Below are 12,612 nucleotides of genomic sequence, written 5' to 3'. Positions count from 1 at the left end.
TATACAGAGTAACGTTAATGGCCATCAGGCAGCAAATCTGGGTCACTTAGCTGTAAAAGTTTCCCTTTTCACCTCCCTCTGGCACAACTGTTCAGATTCCTGAGGAATCTTTTGGTGTATCCAGGCATCTCCGTGCCCTGGCAGTTTCGGATCCCAGCTGGTGCCCCTAGCACAGCAGCAACGTGTGCTGCGCATTACGGAAAAGCGTGGCAAGTTCCCTCGCTACAGCAAACCAATCATAGACCAAATTTTATGCAATGCAACCTATTTTGTCTGCCTCCTATTCCTTCTGAACTAAGCCCCCAAGTTTACTTGTTATCAAATTTCAGATATACAAAATCTGTTTCCAACTCTAATAATAACTGGTTTCATTCTTCAGGGCTTTAAAAATATTGGCTCTACTCAGAATTATTAGCAGCGAATTCTGGCGAATTTCTCTGAACAGAGCACGTGCCCTGTGCAATGTGCCTGTGCCGAGGAGGCGGCCAGGTCGGGGACAGCCCCTTGGCATGCGAGGAACTTCTGTTTGCTGCTGCCTTGCAAAACGCTTGACTTGCTTCCACAGGAGACAGCGGTCTTGTGGCTGAGCTTTTAGCAAACACGTTGGGCAAGCCAGCACGTGATGCTGTTCTTAGAGGGGAAAAAAGTTTGGTTCAGGAGGTTGCACTTTATGCCTTAATGGAGACTTTTTGGCTGTGACTGCCACTAAAGAGGAGCCTAACTCCAAAGGTGTCCTTAAGGAGCATCCTACTTGGCATCTACAGAGAGCCCTCAGCTCTGAGCCTTGCATTTTAAAGGAGCGTTTGCCTGCATGCGCTGGGAGAAAACGGTAGCTGGAAAAAGGAAAAAGGCAACAAATTCCACGGAGATTATAATTGGTAGCTGATTGAAATCCCATATTAAAATAATTTCCTGGCCGATTCTTGTTTGAGACTTAGTTTTTACTTTTCTACAAAGGGGCTTTTGTGGGTAGCTTGGCATATAAGGGAGTTAATAAATCAGGTTTATGATTCTCAGTTAATAAATTGGCCGAGATCCATTGACTTCTGTATTCACAAGAAATTAAACCAAAGAAAGCACGCTAATGGCCCGTGTGAATTTTAGCACTGAGACTTGGCTGGCCCTGGTAGGAGGCAGATCTGGAGGTCGTTGCCTCCTCTTTGTGCCCCCCATGCGCTTGGCTGTGTGCAGAGCTGGCCATGGGAAGCCGAGGAACACGGGGTACTGGGCTGATTCCTGGCTGCAGGCTCTGCCCCTTGTTCCTTGGTCCCAGTCTTAATTCTTAGGCTTTTGGGTTTTTTCTTATTTAACTTTTCAACATACAAATTTTTAAACAAACTTAAGAAACCTTGAATATGTGTTAGCCCGAAACACGCTTCCTGGTGTATATTATAGAATAATACGCGACGAAGAAAGGCGTTTTTGCTCCATTTTAATTTTTCCCACATTTTTTTTTCTTTTTTTTAATTGTGATTTGTTTCTGGTTTGGATCAGACGGGAAATGGAGCATGAAGGAGCCCAAATCGGAGAGCTTTAGGATGCCTCACAAACAGGAGGGAAACATGGCTTGCATTAGAGCGGGGGCTCAGCGTGCACCTCCGGGTAGCGCCGAGCAGGGCAAACGCTGGGAAAGCTGCAGGAATCAGTCTGGCACGTGGCGGGGACCCCTGCCCTGCAGGGGAAGGCAGTTTTGGGTTATTTATTACTGTTTATTAACTGCTGCTAACCGCAGCTTCAGGCTGTGATACTGGTGCATGAAAACTTACTGTAGAAGGTGGTTTTTTTCCCCCTGGATTTAAGGCATCGTGCATCAGTCGCTCAGCTGGCTCCGAGCATGGCAAAGCCCCCAAGCAGGATGCACAGAGCAGCCAGCACATTCAGGATCTTGGTGTTGTGACATGTTTTGAGGTCAGGGGACTGAATGACAGTGACATTTGGGGTCTGTGCATCACTCTGGCCTCAAGGGCAGCTGTGGCAACATCCTCGCCAGGAGCTGTGTGGTTGCGCATGGTGCTGTGGGCACTGAATGCAAGCGATGCCTCGTGATGTGCCCAGGGCCTCACACGGGGCAGAAAAGGGAGTCACAGGGGGAAAAGGGTGTAGGAACGGGGTCTTACAGCCACTGTAAGTGCTGCCCTGCCATCAGGGAGTGAGACGGTCCCGCACAGGAGCGGGCGGGTGGCGTTGAGTGCATCCAGAAAGTCATCGCATTGGGACTGAACCCAGAAGTACTGCGACTTCCCGGTATTTCCCCTGTTATGTGCTTTTTTGTAGATTATACTTCATAATTAAGTGACTCTTTTCTTTGTTTTTCTTTTTGTTTTCCAGGACCTGCAGTAAGTATCGTGGATTTTACTGTTGGATCAACAAAGTTAAGGCTGCCCCTTCCCCCTCCCCTTCCTTTCTGTGTCGTTGCAAAAGCACAGCATTTTTTGGTAGAGGTGTGTCTGGAAGCACAATTGGTACCAGATGCTGCTGTATTTTTTTCACAATTGTAGACAAATGGTGTGGGGGGAGTTTTTAAATGTTTAACTTGCTGCCCTCAGGGACTTCCAGTAATTTTAAACCAAGCAAATATTCAGTAAAAAGAGTTTTCCCTGTAGAGTGTCTTTACTCAGCTTCCATTTAGCTGAATGAGTGCTATACTAATATTTTAACGTTTTGGTGGGATTTTTAGTCCTAAAGCTCTGTCTTGCTTTTCTTATCTGCTGCGTTTCCATCGCTTAATACGGGTTTGGTAGGCTCGCAAAGGGGGCTGGAGGGAACGACGTAGCTCGCTTGCTTCTCTTTGAAGTCTTGGGGAGAGTAACGAGCATTCCTCCCAGTGCGACCAGAAAATTTATGGGGAATTTGTTGTTTGAAGGGGTAATAGTTGAAAATGTGTCAACTCCTCCTTCCAAATGTTCAGACATGCCTTTCGCTGTGCCACCACCACATCCAAATCCGATGTTCTCCCGCTGCTCTTGGAGCGAGAATACAGCGTTTCGCTTGGGCCCTCCGAGCTGCTGAGGGATTTTTAAAGAGAATTTATGGGCGTTAGGTGCTTCTGTTTTCCTTCTACCTTTCTTCCCCCAAAGCTGGAGGAGGAGGAGAGGTGCAGGCTGTTGGCAGCTGCATGTTTCCTTGTTCACTGTTGCATTAACAGAGATGTTTCTTCAGGTCACTCTTCTTACAGAACCTCACTGGGTTAAAACAGGATCGTTTCAGGAAAAAAAATAAAATGCTGACTATTCCTGGGCTAATTAATTTCCAGCTCTGTACGTCTGTTTAGAGGCCAAAAGCTGACAGGGAAATGCGTGTGGAGCACGGGGGCTGTCACAGCGCCATGGCTGTGCTCCTGGGATGGACGCCGCCACCGGTGGGGTCAGTTGATGGCTCTTAGCCCTTGGAAATTTTGCTTCTATTTCAAGTTTATTTTTTTAGCCCAGAGAGGGAGTTGAGCTAAATTATTATTTGGCCAGGTTTTGAAGAAGCAAATCAGGAAAATTTAAGACTTAATGGCTTGGGCTTGACCGTTCTTTGAGATCTGAACACATTTGCACTAAAAGTTGTGCCCAGCACCAGCAATAAATCCAAGATACTGACTGGCTCGAGAAACGCAAACAAACGAATTTTCCCTGTTAGTTTGTGTTCCAAAACTCAGCCTGTCAATGAATTAATTTTCCTGTAAATATTCCATAATTAAAAACTGCAACAGGGCCTCTCTACCCACACAATAAAAATGACTCCGTGGGTTTGTGAAATGTTGGTTGCGGGGGCATTCACGGGGCGAGCAGCATCCGAAGGGGAACCGGGCACAGTCCTGCTGCTGGGGGCATTTCGGGTGTCGGGGCTGGTCCCTGTGCTGCTTCTGCGGGGTGATGGTGTCATTCCTCTTTGCAACTCATGCAATTCGACTTAATTTGAAAAATATTTTTAATTTCTTGCTCAGTGGCAGGTTACGAATGAAGAGGATATAGGCTATTGAAATCCAGATATATGCATCTTCATGGGGCCTTTTTCCCATAAAGTACTTTGGCTATTTAAAAGGGGTTTATTTAACCATTTCAGCTCTGCTCCTGCTGTTATCAGGGGCTGTTATCAGCCCACACACGGCCAACTGTGTTACGCTTCTTCACGTGTGCTCTGCTCACTCCTGGTGTACGCGGCGTAGGCAGCATATGGCGCGCTCCTCATTTTTCTTTGTCTCTCCTTGGTTTCGTTTCCTGGTTCCCACGGCACGATTGAATTGCAAAGGGAGCGCAGGGGAGATTTAACACAAACAAGACATTTTTCTCTCCCCTTGCCCTTTAAGAGACAACTCCTGGTTCGGTTCATTTACAAAAATAATAATAATCCTGCATTTTTAGTTTAAGTAGCATGTGCCAGGGACTTCTTTAAACATAATATATAATAAAAGTCCTAGAACCCACAGAACCACAATATTATTTTATTTCAACAGTACTGCATTTAACTCTATTAGTTTCTTCTGTTTCTTGATTTTGGCCATAAGGAGTTGATTACATCTTACATGTACGGCATCACACTCTGCTAAAACTGTATCCTCAATTCCGTTGTTCCCTGGTAGCAGTTGTTCTGGTATTTCATTTTGGCTGTCATAAGCTAGTTGTGTATATGAAATTATTAGAATTTGTGGTGCAGGATTTGTGGCTGGTGGATGATTGATCATCCTGTCTGTGAGCGAGGGGTATTCTGCTGCGATGTGCTATAAAACCTCTGTTTCCGAGGGTATTAAAATCACATGCTGGGTAGGAAACTTCTACAATTGAAGGATAGGCTTACCACACAGCGTAATTAAACATTTACAGTCCCAGATATTAACAGACACTTTATGTATTAGCATGCTGACTGGGGAGCTCACCAGCGAGAGAGTTACAAGTGTTTCCTATTTGCGTGTGCGCTCCAGTGCCATACGTCTCCATAAAAATCTCACTCTACTTTTTATCCCAAGACTGTAATTTGTTAAATAGGTGGTTGTTGAAGTCAGTGTTGTTTCTGGATGAATCAATAATGCTGCAGGAGGCATTCAAAGCTTCGGGGCACATAGCAAGAAGCGAGAACCACCACCCTGCGTAGGAGCCAGCTGCCAGGGCTGCTCGTGCCGTAAGAAATGGATGAATCTCCCTGCAGCATGCTGACATAACCTGTGTTTATAGTAGCATATGACACTGCTGTACCAGACACAGGCTTTACTGCCTACTTGTGTACCAGCTAATGCTTAACAGCTCCTTCCCGGATATCTGCCTTACGTCTGGCTTGCAGCAGGCTCCTCTGCAGCCCCGTGCAGTGCCGCCAGCACAGCTCGCGGTGTATTTACAGCAGCTCGAGCTGTAAATGCCTTTGGGAACCCTCTGAGGGGAGAAGAAAAGGTGAAATACCTTGGGTGGGTTGTGTTTTTCTCTGCTGGTCTTGCAGGTGTTAATGATTTAAGGTCTCTCCCCATAGCATCCTCTTCTTTCTGCCTCATTGCAAACAGAAGTGAGGGTTAGCTGGGAGAGCCGCCTCCTCGAGGAAATGAATGGGTCTGAGAGGGGGAAACCTGCGCTGGGCCAGGTGCTGCAGTCAGCAGTGAAACCTCTCCCCAATGTGTGGGACAGGGGCTGTGGGTGCACGGCCAGGATCTGGCCGATTGCTGGGGCAGCAGGGTTGGGTGCGAGTCGGTGAAACCTTCGGTAAGTAGCCAAAGTGAAGCGCAAGGTCAAAATTTGGGGAAATGGGCTGTAGGCGTGACCTTTTTGAGAGGAAAACTGCCCTGAGAGGTCCCTCTGGAGGGAGTTCAGCCCTGGGGCCAGCTGGGGAGCTGATGAGCCCAGCTGATGTGCTGTCTGACTTTGCATTGACTGACTTCTTGTCTCGCTTGTTCCCCACCACAGGGGCAGTCAGGACGCGATGGTTATCCGGTAACTCTGCTATTCCTTTTATTTTTATTCTCTTTTAATGTGATCCTATGTGCCTTTTCTATGACACTTGATTTTCTTTGCGTGTCTTGATCTTTTTTTTTTTTCCTTCTTTCCTCCCTTTCCATCAGTGAAAGCCTTTTGAGAGGTTCAGCCCTAAAACTCAGTAAGCAATGCGATATTCTCCAGTAATGGTTACATGGGTGGAAGGCTTGAACTCCTTCATGGTATTTCATGTTTTTTCAGTGGTGATGCATTTCAGATGAATTTTTTAGTAGGTTGGGGCCCCACCGACTGCTTGTGAGAGAAGCAGTTTGGCATAAAGAGCTGGAGGAGAAGCCACACAGAGGTCAGGAAGGGGGGGACATGGGGCTCCTTCTCCCCCAGCAGCACCAGCCCGCATCACTGTGCCCATGGGACCTTGGCAGAGCAAGGAGGGCTCAGAAATGCACAAGCAGCTTGCAGGGAGCTGAGTTTAAGGGGGGAGACCTTGCTTCAATCAGCCTGTTTAATAGCAGTTTTAGGGTGGCTTCCTGCTCTTGCAGGATGTGGCTAACCACTGATGGGTGAGCAGCGCCCTTGACCAGAGGTAGGTTTGCCCCCTTCATCTCTGTGTTGGTGATAGTCCAGCAAAGCTTGTGCCTGGGGTTTGCTTGTGGAGCTCTGAAAATCAGAACTGCTGAGATGAGATAGATGAGATGAGATGAGTTTTCCCCTAGGACAAAGCACGCACCCCAGCCTGTCCTGCTGGGTGGCCCCCGCTCTCCTGGATGGTGCTGAGGGCTCACAGTGACCTCCAGCTCTGCTGCCACACCTGCACTGGGAAAACAGCTTTAACATTGCCAAGATTGTTCATCCACCTCCTCTTTCATTGCTCCCTGGGACCTGCAGTCCAGACAGGCTCAGAGGCTGTTTTATTCCTGGCTTTGCAGAACTGTGTGAGCCCAGCCCAGCAAACAGTGAGTTACTGCAGCTACGTGCCTGTGGCTGCGCTAAGTAGCTTTATCTAATAAGGAGGTGATAATAATTGCATTTCCAAAGCCATACATATACCTGAAGGGCGAAACTCAGCACAAAGCAGACTTCAGAGCCTAATTCAGCAAAAGCATATGGAGAGCCTTTATTACATCCAGTTGCTTAGTCAAACTGATTTAATTAGTTCCCTTCAGGCTGATCAAACAAACTCTGAGCAGGTAAAAAATCCAGCAGATGGATTTGGTCCTCATCCAGCTGTGGTTACCTCCGTTAAAGAGGTCAGGGCTGGCGGAGGGGGTGAGCAGAGCTCAAAGCCCAGCTTGTGCTGCAGGGGTGATGCTCGTGGTGGGATGTCCTGGTGGGAGAGCACCGCGTGTGGGTGGGCGCTGCCTGGGCTGGAGCTGGGCACTGGCACGCCTGGAGGTGTCTCTCATGTGGCAAACCTCAGTGCAGTGCTGTGAGCGAGCACAGGGATGTTGTGCCTTGTTGCACGCATTTCCTGATCATCTCTAAAAATTCCCCTCCTTCCGTGCTTGCTGCGGTTCCTTACCAAAATTGCGTAAAACTTGAACTGTGAGCAAATGCAGAAGCGAAGTGGAAATGGAATGGTGTTTGGGAGCAGAGATGGATGTGGTAACGCTTCCACCTCCTGGGTAGCAGCGCTTTGATTTTCTTTGTGAGCTGCTGGTGTTTAAGTGAGTTGAAAATAATGGAAGCTTTACTCGGATGAAGTGAATCAGAGCTCTAGAGACAGGCACGAAGACAAAATAGCATTCGTAAGATGCTTTTAATCTTCTGATAGTTAACATCAGAAGGGGGGGGGGGAGTATGGGCCCTAAAATTAAACTTTACTGCAGAAACAATTTCTATTTTATGAGCTCTGTAGGTTCGTTATTATTTTATAAACCCCAGAGAACTGGTTTCTATTTTTAGGGTTACGGCTTGCCCTACTATTCCTGCAGTGGCAGATCTGGGTTTGTTGATTTTTTCCAGTCTTGTTCATCTCAGTTTTGAAATCCCGTTGAACATGGATTGCAACATGTCTAGTGTAGCTTCCTATGGACCAAGGGCTGCACAGGTCTGCCTTCTCCCTTTCTCCCCCTGTTTCAGACAAATTTGACAGGAGGACAAAGACTGTGGGGATTAGTTTACGGTGAACTCTGCTATTGGGGCAGGTTAGGGGAAAGTGAGCATTTTTGATGACTGGTGGCAAGGCATGAAATTGTGCTGCTGTACGCGTGTCTCCGCTGTACCAAATGCTTAGAGGGTGGTGAGGATTGTGCTGGGAGTCTTTCCGTTCCTTTTCTGGAAGCTCTGATTCTGCCTTCTCTCAGCTCCCTGCCCTGCTCAGATCTGCAGGGTTCAGAGCATCGATGTGTGAAGCCCAGGAGGTGCTCAGCCACCGCAGCAACAGGGAGAGCAGGTAGGCTCTTAGATGGTCTTTTGATCCAGCTGGACTTTTAGACCTGTGCTCAACAGTTAAGCACGTGCCAACAATAACGAGCCTTGCTCGAAATCCCTCCTGGTTTCGAGTATCAGGATCAAGTGAATGAAGTGGAAACGGAGCAGGAGCCCTCTGCAGTTACGGGCTTTAAGTGCAGCAGCTCAGGTGGTTTCTCCCAGTGAGCTGGGGCTCCTCGGCCAGGCACAACCCTGGTCAGGAGAAGCCTTTGAGCAGTATTGGTGCGGCTGCATGGAGGGCATGGGGGCCGTTTTGTCTCTCTGGTCCCGGTGTTTGCTTCCTATCTCACTCCCCTATGCTGGATGCCATCGTCACTTGCGGCCACATGTGGGACGTTGCTGGGGCTGGACCACCTGCAACAGCAATGTCCCGGCTTCCAGGGCTTTCTGGGATGTTCACCTGCAAATTTTGGATGAAGAGGGACGGGATATCATTCTTAATAACTCAGATAATTAATTTATTTCTTTGCAAACCTCGTGTGACAAAGTCTGCTCTAGGCTGCACAACGCAGTGGAGGCTGCACTGTCCCACCTCTGATGTGTTCACAGGGAAGGAGGGAACCTGCCACCGTGTTTTGGATAAAAGGGTGACATGGGGAGGATGAAGTCTCAACCATCTCTGTTCAGAAGGTCCTGAGCACACACGATGAAGCTGCTGCTTCTCCAAAATGTAGCCAGTGGCTGCAGCACAGTGGGCGTTTGTGTACGTGAGATCCCAATGAGCCATTTTCTATCCAGGCTTCAAGGAACACAGGACCAGGGCAGTGCCACTGCTGCCCTGCCGAAAATACACAGCTCTTTGTGTGCAGGTTGGCCCTAAGCAGGCAGAGTGCTGTGAGGCCTGGGTTAGGAGTTGCAGCGGGTACAGGGATGCAAGGAGAGCTGCCCGGTCTCACCAAGGGGAACTGTGGATGGACCGGCACCATTTTATGAATGGGGCATCGCTGTGTCCATGGGCACCCTGCTAAGGGACCTTCCATCAGCCGTGGGGACGGCACTGGGGCTCTGTTTGTCCCCTCTGTGCGTGCTGTGAGCAGGCACAAGTGGATGCTGTGGTTTTCCTGCTGCCCTGGAAGCACTGCTGAGCATGGCCGCGGGCAGGACACCAGCTACCGCTGCTCCAGCTTCATTGTTTCGCTCTGGCGCTCCCCTCGCCAGTGTTCTGAAGAGATGACAGCAGCCTTTGGATCAGATTGATGAGCAGAATTTGGCTGACACTCCTGGTGTTTGCCAAAAGAGTGCCCAGCCCCAAACCAAAGTGCAGCCTCGGAGCTGGATTTGGATTTTTTGCACAGCTGTGCTGGAGCAGAAGAAAAGCAGATGTGCAGCCGAGGTGACGACCAAAACGTGTTTCTTGCTGGGCAGAACGAGGCGCTGGGGCTGTTCCCAGGACTTGCCCTGAGCTGCACTTTCTGGGGCGAGGATCCCCCTGAAGCAGCGGTTAGGGCGAGCAGGAGGGTGGCAGCATCAGAGCCGGTGTTGTCCCCACACCGCCCATGATTCGGTGGCCAAGAAGGGACCCGCGTGGCCGAGCAGGTCACCTGGCTGTGCTGCAGGCTTGGCACGATGGGGACGCTGCTGCTCAGAGCTGTGGAGGAGCAGAGGGGCCGGCTTTGCAGAGGGCTGGCACGGGGGTGCTCTCGGCTGCTTACGTTAGTGGCGCGGACAGCCACATCTGGGGAGGATGGAAAACAGAAAAATGAGGACCAGATGGAAGAGCTGTACTGGAAGGAGGCTTTCCAGCTGACCTTTTGGTGCAGGCAGATCTTCCCATTGCGTAGCCGCTTACTGGAACCAAATAATCCATGGAGGGAACAAGCAGGGGCTGGGTGGTGCCTTCAGCTGCCTGCCCTCGTCTTGCTCCCCTGTCCCACTCAGGGATGGTTTCTCTTTGCCTTCAAACCGCTCAGCTTTCCTCCAGCATGCTATTTCTCCTCTTCCCCAGTGAGCTGTTGCATTTGCTGCTCACCAGACACCGTTTCCTTCCCTCTTCCCATCCACCAGAGAGGCCTTCTGGAGCCCAAGTCTCTGAAGAGTTTCATCTGCCTCTAACTCGTCTCTCCCAGAGCCGGTCTCCACGCCGGCATCCAAACGTGACATCCCGAGTGGAGAGTTGTCACTTCAAGTGGGAAGAAACCAAAGGAACGAAGTTGATTAATGAGGCGAATTACTTCATGTGCATGTCTTCATTAATAAAAAGCAGAGCTGGGAATAGGCTTTGCAGAAAAAATTGTGATATGAAACAGAGTTGTCTCCTACTTTATACGTTTTCCTTGGAATATTATCATCTATTTTTAGTTGAGCAGAGTGTTATTCATTTGGTTCCTTTAGTGCATGCCTGCCTTTGAGTTTTGTAAATCGTTTGCGTTGCCTGAAAGAGCCTCAGTGTTGTTCTGCCCGTTTCTTGCAAAGGTGGGAGCTCTTCAGGGAGGCAGGGAAGGAAAATGCCTCAAGTTCTGCGTGCTTGGAAGTAAGGCGGCTTCTTACTCAAAATAATTCAGTATTGAGTAACAACATCCTTTTCCGATGAGAAATAACTACACCACGATGAGTCAATGGAGTTCTGGTAAAGGAGAGCATCCCGTTTTCTGTTTTAATTATGTGTTTTGTGATAGGGGCCCTTTGAACCCTCGTTGCGTGCTGGCACTGTGCTGGATGATCTCTGAGAACAACACGCTTTGTACTGGTGCACCTTGCAAGGAATAATTGCTCAGTCACAACTGAAATGTTCTTGCACAGGGTATGCTCAAATATTTATGGTCTACCCCAGGCTAAGGAGCCGGTGGAGCTAAGAGCTCAGCATCTTCAGAGACTATTTTGGGAGCTGTGTGCAGTGAGCTAAATGCTCAGCTGTAGTGCTTAGAGCTGGAAATCAACTTGTAAGGATGATAAACTCTGTTTTTAATTAATTTTCAAGACAAAAAGTGAAGCCAAATGTTATTTCTGAGCTGATGTCTGGGAGAAGGAGTTGGGGGAGCACACGCAGGAGGGAAGCTGGTTCCTCCACTTGCAAGACAGCAGAGCAGCACGGCCCTGGCTTTGGTGGCAGCTCTATACCTTGGCTTCAATCAAATGAGTTTTGGGTTTTCTTCCTCGAGCAGTTGAAAACCTCAATTAACAGATAATTCAGCAAGGGAAAGTCCAAGTAAGCTCTTTGTGTGACCCATAAATGTGCCCTGAACGCAGGCTGATGTGCAGGAAATGAGGAACACGTGCCAAAACCAGCTTCTCGTAGCAGTTTCTCCATCTTGTTGTGGTCACTTGGAGTTTACCAAAAAGCTCCAAGAGATGGGTTGTGTTGGGAACAGCAGCCTAACCCTTCAGGAGGACTGCCGGGAACGGGAGACCATGCTATGTAGGGCAGAGCATGTGGACCTCAGACTTCTCTTGGCTTTTTGCAATAGGCAGATGCTCTCTAGACCATGGGTGGTAGCTCGTGTACAGACACGGAGTGCCTGTGTGTTGTATGGGTGTTTTGGTTTGTTGTGCATGCACATATTCTTAAAAAAAGACTTCTTTAACGTCTGACATCATTAGATATTTCCAAAAACTGTATCATGCAATTTGTATCCATCTCCAATATAGTTGCTATTGTGAAGCTGTTTTCTTATGACCTTCGTCAAGGTCATAACTGTTGAACTACAATTATTGCCCTTAATTACAGGGTTCAGCCTTGTGTTTGTTCCCACAAGTGTCTTTATTCATACATATTCAGATTTCAAGGATACTTCTCCCAGTAGGACCCCAAAAGACAGAAGTAACAAACATCCATTTTACAAGGCAAACTTTTTTAGTTTCAGTTTTTTCATTTCATTTTAATATCAGTTTTGTGGCCAATTCACATAACTATTTGCCTAGCGGGGATAACTTCTTTAGGCAGGGGAAGCAGATCCAGCGTGCTGTCCTGTTATGGCTGTTTGCTGGCTCTCTTCTGAGGACACAACAATGATTTTGTAAAGAGCAGCTCTTAAGGCAGCTGTTTATTTTTCTTTTGATTTAGAGGTAAATCTTGCACAGGTGAAAGAAAAAAAAAAGTTGCCTTATATCCCACACAGAAGAGGAATTGCAGATGCATTTGGTTATCTGGGCTTCCCTTTTCTCTTCCAGCACTTCTGGCCAAGCGGAGGAGAGCACCTCGCAAGGCACCAGTAACATCTGCAAGGAGGGTTTTTCTGCCCCAATTGCACGGGTGGATTTTTGACACTAAGCACGTGTGGCAATTTGGGGACGACTCGAGGTGGCCGCCTGGGCCCCAGCTGGTTGGTGTAGGAGGAGGCTT

The 12,612-nt window shown here is 48.4% G+C and overlaps 1 protein-coding gene across 1 annotated transcript in view; it reads left to right on the top strand.

Annotated features, from left to right (window-relative positions):
* The window catches only part of COL23A1 (collagen type XXIII alpha 1 chain), a 169,482-nt gene that overhangs the window by 118,867 nt on the left and 38,003 nt on the right, over nt 1-12,612 (top strand). Inside the window, exons 4-5 of the mRNA XM_068698014.1 lie at nt 2,329-2,336; nt 5,874-5,900. Of these exons, the coding sequence (XP_068554115.1) occupies nt 2,329-2,336; nt 5,874-5,900 (35 nt within the window). The remainder of the gene's footprint in view (nt 1-2,328; nt 2,337-5,873; nt 5,901-12,612) is intronic.

This window comes from Anas acuta, chromosome 14, assembly GCF_963932015.1.
Source record: "Anas acuta chromosome 14, bAnaAcu1.1, whole genome shotgun sequence".
Classification (NCBI taxonomy): domain Eukaryota; kingdom Metazoa; phylum Chordata; class Aves; order Anseriformes; family Anatidae; genus Anas; species Anas acuta.
This window is presented reverse-complemented; position numbering and strand designations above follow the sequence as displayed.